This window comes from Leopardus geoffroyi, chromosome B4, assembly GCF_018350155.1.
Source record: "Leopardus geoffroyi isolate Oge1 chromosome B4, O.geoffroyi_Oge1_pat1.0, whole genome shotgun sequence".
NCBI classification, from domain to species: domain Eukaryota; kingdom Metazoa; phylum Chordata; class Mammalia; order Carnivora; family Felidae; genus Leopardus; species Leopardus geoffroyi.
In genome coordinates, this window is record NC_059341.1 from 134,002,822 (window position 1) to 134,021,694 (window position 18,873).

Here is an 18,873-nt window from a genome sequence, read left to right on the forward strand (position 1 = left end):
GACTTCTGAAAGAATTTGCCATTGCTTATACCTTAGAAGGAAAATAGTGCTGTAGATGACTTCAACTAGATAATTCAAAATGTTGATTTCAGAGCCAAATGTTATGTTTATCTTGAGTACGAGTGCATCTGATACAGAGGTTCACAACCCTGTGGGGAAAGTAAGGAAGCTGTTCTGCAAAAACTGGTTTCCAGAGTTCTTGAAAACTGCCCAGTTTCCCTCGCCTGCCCTTCCCGTGCTTCAACTCCTTTTCCCTCTCTGAACATAAGCAAGCATCTGAGCCCGCCTACCAAGCAAGCAAAGGACTGAGCTGGCCGCCGTATCCTTCTAAACTTGTCTGGCAACAAGATATGTAATGATGGGTTACTTTGTGAAGCTGGTACAGAATTTAGATACCTGGTGAGTCTAGAGAAGAAGTCATGTTTAGCCTGTGCAGAAACTAATCAGAACAGAGAACTGAAAATTAGGATTGTCCTCTTGATAGTCTGTAATTGACAAAAAAATGAAAGAATCGAATCTATCTCTGAGGTGCTGAGGGTCACACACAACTACATAGCTGTTATCCTCCGTGAGGGCCAGACCCATCTGGGAAGTTCCAGCCAGTTTCTTCAACTCTCCCCAGTGCCGTTTAATGGGAAGGCTCCAGGCTCTACACTGGCGTGCTGACTTATCAGGAACATGTCAGGATTTAGTTCAGCTTATGTTTATTGAACTGCTCAATACCAAATTCAAAGATGTGTCACCACAGAGAGCCTTTGTTGTCAAGGAGCCCCTGTTGAGTGTGGAAATCAGACCCTCAGACACTACTGATACTATATGGTATGTCTTAGGGGAGGGACACTTTGTGCAGCCAAGGAGGGTACAGAAAACTTTCAGGAGATAATACCTGAGGCAGATCTTGCAAGAGGAGTGGATGAGAATCAGGCTAAGGGCCCTCAGCAGACATTAGTGCATGTGCTGTGGGCAGGGGAACCACATGCAATTCCCATGAATAGGATATGAAGGATATGATGGGGCTAGAGAGATCTTGAATTTTGCCGTAAGGGTAGTGGGTAGTTATTGATTGAATTTGAGCAGTGATCTATTCAGAGGTCACATTTGCTTTTTAGAAAGAAAGATTGCTGGGACAACAGTGTCTGTAGTAGAAGGATAGGGCTAATAATGAAAATATCACCAATACTCACCACAGCTCAATTCCATCTGGGATTTATTTATTCAAACACTGTTAAAAAAATAAGCAAAGGGAGAGTGATGACAGATAAGAGGGCAGCAAGGTGCTTTCAAGATTCCCTGAAGCACACTCTCAAACACTGCAGCATGATGTGGGACTAAAGCTGTACCTCATAATCTGCAGCCTTGGGAAATGGGACGCACTTTCTCGGACAGAAACATTAAGTTTCTTGATCATGAGACAAGGGCACAACTTCCAAATAGCGACAGACTTTCAGACAGCAGTGCGGGTTCTAATCACAGGCGAGTTTCTGTTGGGCTTGTGCGGCCTTGTTTTGGCCACTTTTGCACACACACAGAAGTCCAACCTTAAGCAGGATCTCCTTCTGGTATTTGTTTCTGCCATTGTAAAAGGAAGGGACTGCCTTGGGACCTCTAAATGTCTGATATTAAGTGGCTTTCATTTCATATATCTGTATGTTCACATGTGAGTACATATTTCATATATAAAGAGAGAGACATTCCATCATGAAATAAACACGATTTTCCTTGCATTTATTAGCAACTTGCTATGATCTGATTTGATTTTGAAGAGGCCATTCCGGCCATTAACTGGGAACGGACGCACTGGGGAGGAGCAAGAGTAGGGGCAGGAGACCAGCTAAGAGGCCTCCACAAGTGAGGGATGATGATGGCAGTGGGAGAGAAGAATTCACATACCGTGAATCAGAAGTGACAGGTTGCTGACAAGCTGAGAGAGGGCTGGGATAGGGCAAGAAATCTAGGATGAACCCGAGGTTCTGACCCAAGCAACTGGGGGAGGATAAGACAGTGGAGATGGGAGAATGAAGTCCGGGAGGGCAGTGAAGAGAGTGCTCTTTGGGATGCATTAAATCTGAAGTGATTATGAGACACCCTCATGTCAAATGGAGAAGTTGGAAAGGCAACTTGGCATTTTCCTGATAGAACAAATAAGGTAAAATAAAGGATAGAGGTTTAATATAGGTTTTAGTGTTTCAGTTCACATTTTTAAAAAAAGATTTTATGTGTTTGTTTTGTTTGTTTTTAAGTAGGCTCTATGCCCAGCATTGAGCCCAGTGTGGGGCTTGCACTCACGACCCGGAGATCAAGACCTGAGCTGAGATCAAGAGTTGGATGCTTAACTGACTGAGCCACCCGGGCGCCCCTCAATTTTATTCTAAGTAATCTTTACACCCAATGTGGGGCTCGAGCCCAACCCCAAGATCAAGAGTTGCACACTCCACTGACTGAGCCACCCAGGTGCCCCTCAGTTCACATTCCTAACCACTTGCCTTTATTAAGCGTGCAGTTGGTGCCCTGCCCTATACTAGGTGTTTTATATGTATTCCATTTAAACTTCCAAAGAACCCTATGAGGAAAGTGCTGTTGTTGTTCTCAGTGTTGAATGAGGAAGCTGAGGCTTGAGAGGCTAGGCCGCTGGCCCTGCAGTCCGTGGTGGTAGACAGAAGAGCCCGGACTTGTGCTGGGCTGCCTGAATTCAGAACCGTGCGCTGCCATCTTGCTGTGAGCACGCAGCTCATTGTGATTTTTTTCTCTTTTCAGGGTTTTGGTTTTTTGCACTGAATGTAGTCTAGACTCATCTTCACGGGCTTGTGTTGCCCCAGAATACTGTCGAAGGTAAGTTTTTAAAATTTAAATCTGTGTATTGGCAGTGAGATGGGAGAGTCTTCATCTTAAAAAGAAGAAAAGTACATTTTGACGTTATCACTCCTTCCCCAGGTTGTTCCATGAGGGTCTTTAAAGTGGCCACCACATCATCACATCAATTGATTGCATTTCTACTTCAGTAGGTCCCTTTAAAAAGCACATCAATCTAAATGATTGACACTGACATTCGGTACCTCATCCTTTTTATAAAGCTAGAATTTGTCATTAGGATTTAGCAATCCCACAGTTTCCTGTGAGCATATTCCTAGCTTGTCTGCCTCTAGCCTGTCCTTACTCCGGTCTGTAGTCCACCTTACTGCCAGAACCAGCTTTCTAAATGATATATTTACCTGTGTCACTCCTTTGCTTAAACAGCTCTCATGGTTCCCAGTTGCTACAGATACCATCCTATAAACCACTTCAAAATCTAATTCCAATCAATGTTTCTGGCTGCTTTTTTAGTGAGCCCCTATCTGTTGTAAGCCTTACTAGGCCATTTTCTATTTCCCAAATATTTAGTTGTCTTTCATGGCTTTGTGCCTTGGTCAATGCTTTTCTCTTTGGTTAGAGTTTGGAATAAGAGGGGAAAACACAAGCTATCCACTCTTTTTTCCTGTATCTTTCCTACTGTCCCCTTCTCCCAGGCCCTCTGGGCAGAATTTCTTTTTCATCTATAGTCTAGGAGGGCCTGTTATTATTACAGTAATAAAGCAGCGTTTTACAGTAGAGTTATTTATTTGTCTCTGCCTCCGTTACTAGTCTATAAACCCTTTGAGACTTCTTGGAAAGGAGCTAACTGGCTTTTCAGTGCCTATTGGCTGCTCCTAGATACCTTGCTGAGTGCTATGCGTATAGTATTTAATTTAATCCTTACAACCCCTCCTCCTGACCAGTATTATGGATGAAAATAATGAAGATCAGAAAGTTAAGTGCCCAAGATTACACAGCTAATAAGTGACAAAGAATACTGATTTTGCTCCTTCAAAGCCAAAGCTCATTCTGCTACACCACTCCAGCTGAGCCCTGGGTGGCATGTGGTAGGGACCCAGTAGATATTTATTGAATTGATATCTATTGCAATTTAAATAAAAAGGACTTTAGTTGATTCAGTCACGCCTACATAGAAATATATTGAGTGTCTATTAAATTCCAGGTATACAGTTTTAAGCAAACTGTGTATACAGACATTAATGAGATACAGTATCTGGTGTCAGAGGGTTGACAGTCTACTAAGGGAGGCATCTATGTAAGGAAGTAAAGTCAGTGGCATGTTATAGATCACGTACTAGATTTCAGACAGGATCCGCTGGGGACACTGAGGAAGGAATCACCAGTTCTGCCTGGTGGTAGATCCGGAAGCACTTCGTAAGAGCTGAGTCTTGAGTGATGAGAGTAGGTATTCTCTGGCGGTACCCGGGGAGACAAAGGCAGAGGGAGTGGTACAAGCAAAAAGATGGAAACCAGAAACAATCTGGCATATTCGTGAAGCTGTAAGTAGTTCATTACGGCTGGAACAAAGGGAAGAAGAGGTCTGGCCCACGACACTGGAAGACACAGGTGAGGGCTGGATCCTGGAGGGCCTTGAAAACATTAACATATTTGCCAACTTTTAGAGAAGACCCGGCGCAGATGCTGTGTGATGTATGGTTTTACTCATATCTGGTCATTGACACTTGTCGAGTCCTGTCCCATGTGCGCTGAAGCACTGCCAGGTCATGACTGTCGGTCACTTACCATGGATGGCAAGCTGGTGATAGCTCTGAGGCGGAATCATGTGCTGAAGCAGAAATCAAATGCTTATGTTGTCATGTCATCTTTGACAACTTTACTACCACTTGTACGCCCCCTCCAGGGCCTTTTCACACAAGTGGACTTTGCCTTGACTTTTCATCAGTCTGGTAACACTGATACACTTGGCCCCTTTGTCACTTCACAAGTGGAACCCCTAACTCAACCATATACTTCCGCATTGCCTTCTTTATTTTCCCTCCATTTTGTCAAAAGGGCAGTAAAACTCAAGTAGACTGTTAGACACGACTATAAGCCTTGGCTTCAAACAAGAATGTCACCAAGGCTTTTTCAAGATACACCTTAAAAATATTAAGAATAGTTCCAAAACCACACACACACACACACACACACACACACGCATACACGCACACAGAGTAAATTAAAGAAAGAACAAATAGAAAAATAGGTGTTGATATGACATATAGTAAGTAGACAGATACATGGTGGTAATCAGGAAAGATTTTTCGAAATAAAAATTGACTGGATGCTAGGAGGATAGAGAGGCTGATTGGCAGTGAGGGGAAGGGCTTTCAAATGTGGTGTGGACTGCGTAGATAGAAATTAAGTTAGCAAGTTGTGTGCAGAGAATAGGAAGATTTTCCAGAGTGAAGTGGTATAGTGGGTGCACAGGGAGTAGCTAGAAATAGAGCTGAAAAGTTTATGAAGTAAAAGTCTGCTATTCATGTTATGGTAATGGGACAGTTGGGAAAATCAGACTGATGCAGAGGAGAGGTTCTGAAGCGGAGAAGTTCCAGATACTGGTTGGAATTGAAGGGACCTGATAAAAAACATTCTTTCTACTGCCTAAGTTCTAAACCACAGACATAGAGGGTGAGGGAGTAAGGCAGGTGGAGATCAAATTTTCACTTCTATTACTAATAAAGTTGACATAGAACTGGCTCGTTTCTAACAGCAAGTCGGTTTTCTAATACTCAGCTCTGGAACTTAACAGGTTTCTTTACCCAACAGCACTATCAGGGATAGACCTGCCTCCTAGAAGAAGGGAGGAGCAGAGCAAAACTAAGGCCCCCACGGGAAAAGGGCTGGAGGAGGGGCACGCCCAGTCTCCCTTCCAGACTCAATGACTGGACAAGTCACTTCACCCTGACAGCCTGCGTTAGGGATAGAAGGCCAACAGTAGTAAAGGGATATTGCCCCACATGGAAGGAAACATTGAGAGCCAGCAAGTTTTCCTCCCCTAACCCATGCTGGCTCTTGTCTCCTCATGCATTGGTCTGAAGTAGTAATCCAGGTCTTGTGAGGTGTGTCCCTCCCCTCTAGGGCAGAGGGGGTCTCAAGACAGTCCTGCTCCCACTTTCAAGAGGACAACCCTCCACTACCACCCACTCTTCTCTTGGGTATTCTCTTGGGCAAAATTGATGAGCCAAATAGATTTTGCCCCCAGGTACCCTAAAATGGATCAGAACAGTATATAAATTAACATCAACTCCAAGGGTCAACAAAATTGTTTCAGCACTGTCCCCACAGCCACCCAGTTAAGAAAGCACTGTCCTGGGGCGCCTGGGTGGCGCAGTCGGTTAAGCGTCCGACTTCAGCCAGGTCACGATCTCGCGGTCCGTGAGTTCGAGCCCCGCGTCAGGCTCTGGGCTGATGGCTCAGAGCCTGGAGCCTGTTTCTGATTCTGTGTCTCCCTCTCTCTCTGCCCCTCCCCTGTTCATGCTCTGTCTCTCTCTGTCCCAAAAATAAATAAACGTTGAAAAAAAAATTTTTTTTAAAAAAAAGAAAGCACTGTCCTGCTCAGGAGCAATAATTCCTGATCAAATTATATTCCCAGAACGCAGTACTCAGTCTTACTAAAGGCTGTCGCAAAGCCACGGTGGCATCCGAGGGAGGGATCTGAGAATCAATTTGAAGTCTGGAAAAGATGGGAAAGTGATTTCATAGGCAAAAGTAGTGAATATCCCAGGCGATACTGGATGATAAAGAACCTGTAAGGTTCTTTGATCTCCACCTGCCTTACTGAGGGAGGGAAGACGGCTGAGGTCCTCTTGTTTGAGCCTCTCCAAGGTATCCAGTTAGCCCATGCCAGTGTGCGCCATCCATGACGTGGACACTTCCACCCGATTTGGAAAACTCTGCCAGCAGGAGGTGAAATTTGGAACTGGGCCTTTCCTATGTCTGGAAAAAACCCAACCAATGTACACTGTCTTCTGCTTTAAAGATTAATCCTTGAAGCATCTCCTTCTTTTTGCAATATTTAGGGATTTATAGTAGTGGCAGCCCCAGGTACCCAGTTCCCTCCCTCCCTCTAGAAGTTCCCTGCCTTCCTGCCTTTTAGGAGTATAGTGAGAAACCTCTTCATTTCCATTGCCTGTGTAAGCCGAGCACAAACAATTCAAACGTAGAACCTCACTGGTTTCGTAGCACATGCGCTGTTTGAAATTCAGCTGCCTCACAGCTTATGCACAGCAAATAATTGTTCCCCTCATTAATATCTAAAAGGCCTGTATGAAGAAAGTCTCTTTTCCCTAAAGTCTAATCTTTGCCTCAGCCATGCCTGCTTAGGAAAAGCTGTGCCTGCATAATTCAAGGTCAGGCAGCAGTCTTCTGTACTTTGAGGCCACCCAAGCCTGCTAATGCTCTATTCCCTTTGCTGAGGCCAGCACGGCTGGCATTTGCTTGCTAGGCCAGAGTGGCCGATGTAGGCTGAGGCCGCTTGCACGGCTGACATTTCGATGAGCTTTTCAGTACCGTCGCCGCCGCCCGCCACCACCGCCACGACTGACTGTGGCCCATTTCTTTGCTGCCGCCAGCAAAGCCCACGTGCCTGGTGTATGCCGTCTCGTCTCTATAGAAACAGCCACTTACCTGAAGACAAAGTTACCATAACTACAGTCACCACTAATGTCAAAATACAGCGTGGCTGGTGGTTTGTAAGCTTCTAATTCAGCCTCAGTAGTGTAAACCTGGTATTTGACAGTAAAAACTCGTGTGGCCTGATGCAACCTCTACAAGGGTAAAGCATGTTGCTCTCTCACTAAAGACCAAGGCCCAAAGTCCTGACCCAACAGAAGCCTTAGAAATTCCATATGCATTTTATTTCACTCCTCCAATTTCCCTTCATGTGTGTTTACCAAAACTCTAGTCCCATGCACCAGATAGTATGGTCTTTGAGAGACCCAGTAAATAGCGCTCTTTTTCCCTTGGCTGAGTTCTGTATCAATTGAGAAATCAGATAAAAGAGTGGGGCATTTATTACTAATAAAGCTATAGTGGGGAATGTGGCTTACATCTACAGGCAAGTGAACTTCCTAGCACTGAACAGGCTTACCTAGTCCCAGGCAATTGTGAGGGGCCTTCATTTAGGGGAACTAGCACAGAAGAAAATGCATGCTCCTTGGGAGCAGCTGGCTTCCAAAAGGAAGAGAGAAGGGCTGACCTCACAGGCCTTGTTTCTCCTTCTGACATTAGAAAAGATCCATTGGGACGGGACTTGTGGAAGGTGGAGAGAGGAGCCAGAGGGAAAGCTCAGGAGAAGCGAAGGAGGGTTCCTCTTTTCCAGCACATTAAAATGGAAATGGCACAGAAATCATTGGGGTGTTTTTCTTCATCAGCTGTGCTTGTAATGTATCATCTATGAGATACAGTCTATTTCTGTAAAGCAGAATGAGCGCTTAAGGACATTTGTGAGGCAATTTGCATACGACATCTTTCTAGGTAGGTTTCCGGTGAGTGTTTCCGGTGCTATTAATTTAATTTTCATGGAAAGAACAAGTTTGTTTCTGCACAACTGTCATTAACAGATGAGGGGCAAAACCAGCTCAAGAAAGCCTGTTTCACTTGCTGGAAGCATGTGTTTCCCGCAAGGAATGGGCAGCGTCAGTTCGTCTGGAGTGAGTGAGGGGGGATGATTAGCAGACCTTCCACTGTACCAATTTTACAGTTCATTTCATGTCCCATAAATACACATCGGTTCCCCAAAAACCCCATTAGGTGAGCACAGTAGATTTTTTGATGCTCTTCTCCCACCCAACAGATGAGGAAACAGATTCCCACACCAGAACCACATTACCTGCCTCCCAAGGTGCTGCGTTTTTCAAGAGATTCTCTGCCCACACAAAAGATAGTACGTGCCAAGCTTCTTTCTAGCTTTTAGATTTTGTAGCTATGAACCTTTTAAAGTATTAGAGAGGTTTTACTTTTTTTTTTTTTTTTTTTTTTTTTTCAACGTTTATTTATTTTTGGGACAGAGAGAGACAGAGCATGAACGGGGGAGGGGCAGAGAGAGGGAGACACAGAATCGGAAACAGGCTCCAGGCTCTGAGCCATCAGCCCAGAGCCCGACGCGGGGCTCGAACTCACGGACCGCGAGATCGTGACCTGGCTGAAGTCGGACGCTTAACCGACTGCGCCACCCAGGCGCCCCTAGAGAGGTTTTAAATTATTAGTTACCTGTATTACATGGAGATTTGTGTCAGTTTGAGTAATTATTGTTCAGTAATTACATATTTAATGAATTAATTTGAATGTTACATATGCTTTTAGTAGTTTCCTTTTGGTACACTTTAATTCATAAAATTTTAACCAATGATTCATTTTATTCTTAGGGGAAAAATTAGTACTTTTTATTGTCTTGCCCTAGGATAGCCCATTCTCATGTAAAAGTAAATTAACTGATATTTAGCTTATTAAGCAAATTCTCTTAAAATAAAAAAGTGGGATCAACCATTAACGTGTACCCTTATTTCAGTTATAAAATACAGTGAGGGGCACCTGGGTGGCTCAGTCGGTTAAACGTCCGACTTCAGCTTAGATCATGATCTCACGGTTTGTGAGTTCAAGTCCAGTCTGGCTCTGTGCTGACAGCTGGGAGCCTGGAACCTGCTTCGGATTCTGTGTCTCCTTCTCTGTCTGCCCCTCTACTGCTCACGCTCTGTCTCTCTCTCAAAAATAAATAAACATTAAAAAAATTTAAAATATATATACCACGAATATCGAACATAAACTATAAACCTAGGAAACCTGGACAATCTCAACGGCTTAGAATGCTGTGCAGACGGGCCCACTTCTTAGGTGGACGTCCTTTCTCTCAGGTCACTATTTGTGCGGTGTGAATTGCTGAAGATTTTCACTATCACGTCTGCCAAAAGTCAAGAAAAAAGAGGAAAGAAATCTAGAACTGTGTAACACCCCAGTGCCTTAAACCTTTCCTAACTATCCTACCGTAAGATGGTGAAAATTCCCTCTTACCTCTCTGCTTTCTTTCTTACCGAAGATGCATGGGTGTACTTACACGCACACGCACGTGTGTTACTTACGCTCATCACTTCACTGTATCTATGGTCTTGGTGATACAATTTCAATCTAATCTTTGAAAAACCGATTTTTTCACTGAATTCCTTATTTTTTTTCTCTTCTTACCTCTTCCAGGCGGTATTTGTGTGTTTCTGCAGAGTTTTGCACAGAGTCTGTTCCAATGCAAACCAATGAGGGAGAAGTGTCGGAAGAAAGCAGTTCCAAGGTCAGTGGACTACTAAAGATGCAAACGGTTGGAGTAGGAATTAAAAACAGAGGCAGAGGAGTGGGTGTTTTGTTTTAGGTGAATTTAGGAATTAGCTTGATTTAGATTCAAACCTAACCTAAGGTTGAGAAGATTTTTTTTTCTTTTTGATCTCCATTTTTGTTATGCCCCATGAGCAATTTAAAACAAATTTTACTGAACTCACAGAGAACTTTATGCTTCATTTGTACAACGGTAGCACTTTATCTTTTAACATTTTATTGTGCAAGTTCTGTATTCTTATTTTAAAAATTAAAATGAGTCAGAAGTATTTGAGGTAAAAAGTAAAAGCCTGTCCCTTATTCCTGTCTCACAGAGACATTATTTAGACAGCTATTTTTAAATTATTTAGACAGTTTTTTAAAAATTTTTTTAACGTTTGTTCATTTTTTGAGAGAGAGAGAGAGACAGAGACAGAGCACGAGTGGGGGAAGGGCAGAGAGAGAGGGAGACACCGAATCTGAAGCAGGCTCCAGGCTCCGAGCTGTCAGCATACAGCCTGATGCGGGGCTCGAACTCACAAACCGTGAGATCATGACCTGGCTGAAGTGGGACGCTTAACCAACTGAGCCACCCAGGCGCCCCATAGACAGTTTTTATTATAAATGTTTAAACAATAATTTGTTAGGTTTGGTTTTTCAAACTAGGGCTTGAATGTCACCATGTGTTTATGTATATCTCTGTGTCTGACTCCATGTCCTGACTCATTCTCTACCTGGTCACGTGGGACTGTCAGTATCACCTTCATGTCTCTCTCCTTTCAAAATTGTCCCTAGTCCTTCCTGGGCACACCAAGGGTATCTCACCCTGTGTCCTGGACAGTGCCCAGCACCTATCACTTCATCTGCTGCCCTGGACCTTCCTGAGGGGAGTCTTTCTGTTGCTGCCAGTGCTCCTGGTACTCTCTGTGGGAGGGCTTTTCCCTCTGGTCACTAGAATGCAATTTTGTATGACCTAATCGCTTTCTTGCAGAGACTTCAGCTGATTTAGTAAAAGCCGCTATTGTAAATACTGAAAGAAGACAAGTTGACAGAGTTATTATTAATATAAAACTTCAGAAGCCCTTGAATCCTTTGGAGGCACAGTGACTATTTCTTATATTTTTCCCAAGGACCACTTCAGGGCTTATTTAATTTCCCTGCTGTGTACGTAAGAGAGAAAATTGAATAGCGCTAACACAGTTACCCATGAATCTGTCTTATTGTTCCACACTTTAGAAGTTAAATATGAAAATTATGTTCTGTAAAAAGTCTTTGATGACATATCAAGAAATCCCAAGGCGAGGAAATGTACTTCATTGGCCTGATTCCCTTAGAAAGAGACTCATCTGATCTAATTTATTTAGTATTTATGTGCCCATGTTGTCGCACGGATCTGAAAGCAGATACTATTTTGTCTCTTATATGTGGCTTTGACTCATTGAATGCAGTGATCAGTTTTCTTAGTGTCCAGTCCATATTATACAGTGGAGCTGTGCATTACTAGGGAGATTCCAGTTCTAGTGTGGATTTACATACACATCCTGGGCTATAGCTGTTTATTTATGTTTTCTCTTTTATTCTTTTAAAATGAGGTATTATAAAAAATGATACACATTTATAGTCACTTAATTAATTAATTCACAAACACTTATGGGATGCCAAGTATGTACTGATGTCCTAGGTGGCATGCAGAGTTACATAAGGTAGGGTCTCTGCATGTTGGGAACCTCTGGTCTCGTTGAGGGAGTTAACCATAGCATAAGGTGACAATGGTGGTGTTAACTGTGGTATTGGCAGCTGGGTCAGAGCAATGAATTCCTTCTGGAAGGAAGCTTCCTGATAGAGGAGGTAGCACTTGGGTTTTGTTGGGAAAACAAGAGGTTCTTTGTTTTTGTGGGTTGGTGAGTGGTGGATAGGAATAGGAAGGGCACTTAAGTAGAGTGAACCCTATGTAGCACATGTAACTGTTCATGAAATCTAATAGGAAACAGTGAAAAGGTTTGAGTGTGTTTTTTAGATATCTTGCTGTGTATTAAACCACACCAAAAATTAGTGGTTTAAAACCACCATTACAATCTCCTGGGCAGAAGAATTCTGATTCATTTATGTAGATTACTTCACCCTCAAGGATGCGGAACATAACTTCCCCTTCCTTGAGTGTGGCTTCACACAGTGGGGAGCCTGACAAGCAGCATCTCGGCCAGGTGGTCAAGGTCTGCGTCGACAGGATAAGTCATGCTTATAGATAGGATGGACCTTTGATGTGATGTGCTGAAATGGCACCTTACTTCAGTGGTCTTCTTCCCCCAAACCCATTACGCCACCCTAATCCTGAGAGAAACATCAGGCAGATCCCGATAGAGATCTGCAAAACACCTGACCAAGAGTACCCTCAGAACCGTCAAGGGAAAACAAGATGTGTCTAAGAAACCATCATAGCCAAAAGGAGTCTAAGGAGACGTGACGATGAAATGTAATGCAATATCCTGGATGAGATCCCGGAAAAGAATAAGAATATTAGGTAAGAAAAGAGAAAATCTGAATAAGGTATGGATTTTAGCTAATACTAATGTGTCAGTATTGGCTCATTAATTGTGACAAAGGTACGGAGATAAGATTAATAACAGATACATATATGGGAAATCACTGCAGTGTTTTATCGTCTCTCGTGATCTGTGATTCACTGAGCTCTATAGGGCAGTTCTGCTCCAAAGTGGTATTGGCCGAGGCTGTAGTCATCCGGAGGACCAACTGGCTAGAAGTGTCCAAAATGACTCACTCACATGGCTGGCAGCTGGCAGTTCAGCTTGAGGCTGTTGACCTGAGCATCAAGGATCCTCTCCACGTGACCTCCGTACAGGGCTTGGGTTTCTCACAGCATGGCGACTGGGATCCAAGAGGGAGTACTGCATGCGTGCAGGAGCCGCAGACTCAGAGGTCACACAGCTCTGTTTTGTCTACCTTGTGCTGAATTAAAGCAAGTCACAGGGCCTCCCCAGATTCAAGCCGAGGAGCCCTCTCAGGGGCATTCCACCTCTCAATGGGAGGACTGGGAGAAAATTTGAGGTCATCTTTCATCCACCCCATAGTGATTAGAGTGTTGGGTGCCAGTTGAAGAGAAGGGAATGACAGAGACCATTAGTCAAGATTGTCTTAGGCTAAGGAGGTTCAAAAACAGGCAACAGATTTCTAAAGCATGGAGGTGAGATGTGCATTTTACTTTTATGATTTGCTCTCATAACAACTAGTGTTGATGTACAGGAAAGACTAGAATATCTGTTTCTTGACACTCAAATTCCCTAAAGGAAGAGAATCTAATTGACCTGGCCCAGCCTGTGGCCTGATTTCCATTGGGTCTTGAGTTCTCTGAGTAGGATGGCAGGGACCACAGATGAAGAAGGAGACACCATGAAAGGACACGTGAACCAGGAGGCAACAACCAGCCCTCCTAGGACAGTCCCCAGTCAATGCTGATGTAATCTTGCACTACATTTCTTACCAAGGACAGACTAGAATTTTTAATTTCAGCTCCACAGCTATTTTTCACTTTCCATTTAGTATAATTTAGGTTGATATTCTAAACGAGTTGGTGTTGGCTTACTAGTTGTAGAAATTCTGTAGCTACAGGCTTGGAATGTTTATTTTGTAAGTGAAATCTGGCAAGCATAGTAAAATCATCATAAAACGGAGCAGTGGAGGGTTTGTGATCTTCTTCTCTGTACTTCTTTGTGTAGTTAAGTGTTTTATAATAAAAACAATAAAAAGATGCTCTAGAGTTTAAGAATTATAGCTATGGATTTAAGCGCCCATGTGTCTTTATTAATTACCATAAATAAAAAACACTTACTGAATCAGGAAGCCAACATTTTAGTTATAATATTCTCTTTATTGTTCTCAGAGGTAACAAATGAATAAATGTAGTCTTCGTCTACAAAGGATAAAGTGATCTATTGATTGGCTTTACAACAAAGAGTTCAATGAGGTGATTTAGACTGTCTCCTGCTTAAGTTTAGGATCCCTCCATCTGAGACTGAATCCTATTTAACAAATTATAACAAGATTTTATGGCTTTTGGTATTTGAAGAGCAGACTGGGAAAGAAACCATGCAGGATAAGTATTTTTCCCATTTGTTTTCCTAGCTGGCAAACAACATAAATTAGATTGGATTCCAGGTCTGGCTCCAAAGTCCATGCTGACTTCAGTCCTCCATCCTGAAGAAGTTAAATGCGGAGTAATCGATTCTGATTACTTCTATCAGAGAAACTTCTTAGATCATTCACCTGGGTGTGCTAGAAGGCCTACAAAGGGAGTAGGTGCTTTGTGCATTTGAATAATTCATATAGGTTTGGTGTGGACACAGGCTTTCATTTCTCTTGGGTGAATAACCAGGAGTGGAATTGCTGGGTCGTATGGTAACTTTGTGTTTTATTTTTTGAAGAACTGCCAAACTGCTTTCCAAGTGGCTTCACCGTTTCCTATTCCCCCCAGAAATATATGAGGGTTCTAATTTGTCCATATCCTCACCAGTTTATTATTGTATGCATTTTTTATTCTAGTGGATATGAAATACTATATCATTGTGGTTTTGATTTGTACCTGGCATGCTTTTTAAAATGGAAATGAAAAAAATAATAATAAAGTGATAATAAGATGAGGGTGACCAGGCCCCACACTGGACTTACTGAAAGAGGATCTCAAGAGTTGGGACCCTGGGATCTATTTTTTTTATTATTATTATTTTTTTTAACATTTATTCATTTTTGAAAGTGAGAGAGACAGAGCATGAGCAGGGGAGGGGTAGAGAGACAGGGAGACACAGAATCCGAAGCAGGCTCCAGGCTCCGAGCTGTCAGCACAGAGCCCAACACGGGGCTCGAACTCTCTGACTGCGAGATCATGACCAGAGCCAAATTCGGACGCTCAACTGACTGAGCCACCCGGGCACCCCCTGGGATCTATATTTTTCACAAGCACCCCTGGTGATCCCTAAAGCCAGTAGTACACAGATCACAGCTGAACTAAGGGGCCCTCAGAGGAGGCAGAAACCATGAATTCTTAAATTTACCTCTGAAAGGTGAGACCTACGCAAGCTTCATAGTGGGGTTCCATCTGGGGAAGGAGGATGGAGATTGAATTTGGAAAGGCTGGCTACAAGGGAGGGGGGGCTCAACTCTTCACTGCACCTATATTTTTATTTCTTTAAAAAAGAGATGGGGGAGGGGGGTGCCTGGGTGGTTCAGTCGGTTAAACGTCCGACTTGGGCTCAGGTCATGATCTCACCGTTCATGAGTTCAAGCCTCAGGTCGGGCTCTGTGCTGACAGCTGGGAGCCTGGAGCCTGCTTCGGATTCTGTGTCCCCTTCTCTCTCTGCTCCTCCCTCACTCATGCTCTGTCTCTCTCTCTCTCTCTCAAAAATAAATAAACATTAAAAAAATAATAAACATTATAAAAAAGAGAGAAATCTGAAGCAAATGCTATGAAGCAAATATGTTAAATCTGAGTGGTGGTTACATAGGTGTGTTTGTTATTTTATTTTCTGGACTTTTTTCTAGATCTTAAAATTTTTCTATAAAAATAGAAAATTCTGCTTTCTCTGTAGCCTCAACCATCACATTTGTATTCCATTTAGCAAAAAAAAAAAGAGAACTTGTCACTTCCCTTGGAAGTTGCACACTCAACTGTGCTTTTGTATTTCTTTGACCAGAATTTAATGACATGGCCACAATAAGCTTCAAATGATGTTAGAATTTGTGTTAGCTAAAATTTCTAGGTCTTGTTGCTAAAGAGGAAGTGCTTCAGTGTCTCAAAGTCAACCACATTATCCACTACACTGCTTTTATACTGGTCTTGCCCATCCTGTAGTTGTACAATTGGTTTTTTTTTTTAACTTTACTTACTAACTTTGAGGAAGAGCATGAGCAGGGGAGGGGCAGAGAGTCTCCCAAGTGGTCTCTGCACCACCACCACCAGTGCAGAGCCCAGTGTGGAGCTTGAACCCATGAATGCTTGAGATCATGACTTGAGCTGAAATCAGGAGTTAGATGTTTAACCGACTCAGCCATCCCAGTGCTCCTGATTTTTTTTTTTTTTTTTTAAGTAGACTCCACACCCAGTGAGGAGCCCAATGCTGGGCTTGAACTTAAGACTCTGAGATCAAGACCTGAGCTGAGATCAAGAGTTGGACGCTTAACCAACTGAGCCACCCAGGCACCCCTACAATTGATTCTTTTAAACCTAAAGTATAAGACTTCAGAATTTTAAAAAAAGGTTTTTCAAAAGACTAATTCAGTAAGGGAAAGGAAGATCTTTCAACAGATGGTGCTGGAGCAACCAGGTAACCATATGGAAATACATGAACCATGATTACTGTGTATGTGATTATGTGTGATTACATCACACATAAAACCTAATTTGAGATAGATCATAGGCTAAAACTGTAAAGCTTTTGGAAGACAACATAAGAGATGTCTCTGTGATCTTAAGTAGATTGTAAAAAGCACTAACCATAAAAAAGAATAGTGATTTAGGGGCGCCTGGGTGGCTCAGTTGGTTAAGCGACCAACTTTGGCTTAGATCATGGTCTCGTGGTCCATGAGTTCTAGCCCCACATCTGTGCTGACAGCTCAGAGCCTGGAGCCTGCTTCAGATTCTGTGTCCCCCGCTCTCTCTGCCCCTCCCCTGCTTGTGCTCTCTCTCTTTGAAAAATAAACATTAAAAAAATTTTTTTAATTCTTTAAGAACAGTTCTTCAGTTGAATTTCATTACAAAAAATTAAACATCTGCTAATATACTGACAACATTAAGAATGTGGAGAAGCTACGGACTTGGAGAAAACACTTGCAATACATTTATCTAATAAAGGTCTTATATCTAGAATATATATAGAATTCCTAAAAATCAATAAGAAAGGTAAAAACTCTGGACAAAAGACATAAATAGATATTTCACAAAATAAGATATGCAAATGGCCATAAAAATAGGATATTCAACATTATTCATGAAGGAAGTGTAAGTTAAAACTAATGTGGTATTACACACTCACCAAAATTTGAAAGATTGACCATACCAAGTGTCAAAGAATGTGGAGCAACGGAACTCTCATACATTGTTAGGAGTATAAACTGGTATAACTACTTCAGAAGCTTCCTCAAATCTCTGATCAAGTTAAACATATGCCTACCCCTACAAGCCAGATGTTCTACTTCTAAGTATGTACCTAATACACATGACTGCATATGTCCACAAAGAGACGTATGAGAATATTTGTGGTAACTTTACTTGTAACAGCCCCAAACCAGATATAGCTTAACTGTCCATCAACAAGTAAATAAATAAATGAATTATAGGATGTTCAGTGAAATACTACCAAGCTTAAAAATTAGACTTTTGAGGGGCGCCTGGGTGGCTCAGTCAGTTAAGCGTCTGACTTCGGCTTGGGTCATGATCTCACAGGCCATGAGTTCGAGCTCTGTATCGGGCTCTGTGCTGACAGCTCAGAGCCTGGAGCCTATTTTGGATTCTGTATCTCCCTCTCTCTGCCCTTCCCCCACTCACACTCTGTCAAAAATAAACATTTAAAAAATTGGACTTTTGATTCACATAAAAACATGCATGAATCTCAAAAACATTATATTGACCGGAAAAAGATGGGAACAAAAGTGTACATTCTCCCAGATTCTAATTATATAAAGTTTATGAACATGTAAAACTCATCCTCAGCGATAGAATCATTCCCCGGGGTGTGTATGAGAGTATCCAAGAGAAGAGGCTTGTGGGAGTATTCTGGGGAGATGGACATCTGCTCTCTTCATCTGTGGGGTAGTTACACGGGTACAATTGTATCTAAAATCCACTGAGCACTACACTTAAAGTTTATGTATTTTTCTGTGAATTGTACCTCAGTTTAAAAGAGACCAATATTAGGAGCTTCTGCCCTTCCTCGTAGTCTGCTAAGACCATCTTGAATATTGTTCCTGTCATCCACTATATTAGTTGTCCTTTGCTTTATAGTTAGGAAATATCTATGCTTTCCTTTCTTTTTTTTTAATGAGATTTTATTTATTTATTTATTTATTTATTTATTTATTTATTTATTTATTTATTATTTAATGTTTATTTAGAGAGAGAGAGAGAGAGCAGGAGTTGGGGAGGGGCAGAGAGGGGGAGGGAGTCACATAATCTGAAACAGGCTTGGGGCACCTGGGTGGCTCCGTCGGTTAAGCGTCTGACTTCGTCTGCAGTCATGATCTCACAGCTTGGGTGTTCGAGCCCTGTGTGGGGCTCTGCACTGACAGCTTGGAGCCTGGAGCCTGCTTCAGATTCTATGTCTCCATGTCTCTCTCTGCTCCTCCCCGGCTTGTGCGCTCGCTCTCTCTCTCTCAAAAATAAACATACATTAAAAAAAAAAAAAAAAAGAAAGAAAGAATCTGAAACAGGCTTCAGGCTCTATGCTGTAGCACAGAGCCCAATACAGGAATCGAACTGAGGAACTGTGAGATCATGACCTAGGCCAAAGTCGGACACTTAACCAACCGAGCCACCCAGATGCCCCTAAAGATTTTATTTTTAAGTAATCTCTACACCCAGTGTGGGGCCCAAACTCACAACCCCAAGATCAAGAGTCTTATGCTTCACCTACTGAGCCAGCCAGCTGCCCCTGCATGCTTTGTTTTAAAAAAAATGGATAGGATTTAGCAATTAATTTGATGTGGAGGAAAAAG

General features: G+C 42.5%; 1 protein-coding gene across 8 annotated transcripts in view; it reads left to right on the plus strand.

Annotated features, from left to right (window-relative positions):
- Positions 1 to 18,873, plus strand: part of TNRC6B (trinucleotide repeat containing adaptor 6B) — a 260,344-nt gene that overhangs the window by 63,616 nt on the left and 177,855 nt on the right. For 6 of the 8 annotated variants that reach the window (XM_045465916.1, XM_045465910.1, XM_045465911.1 and 3 more), the window contains exons 2-3: positions 2,755 to 2,829; positions 10,042 to 10,132. In XM_045465916.1, the coding sequence (XP_045321872.1) occupies positions 10,088 to 10,132 (45 nt within the window). In that variant the 5' untranslated portion in view covers positions 2,755 to 2,829; positions 10,042 to 10,087. The remainder of the gene's footprint in view (positions 1 to 2,754; positions 2,830 to 10,041; positions 10,133 to 18,873) is intronic. The other 2 variants (XM_045465913.1, XM_045465914.1) reach the window with 1 other exon arrangement.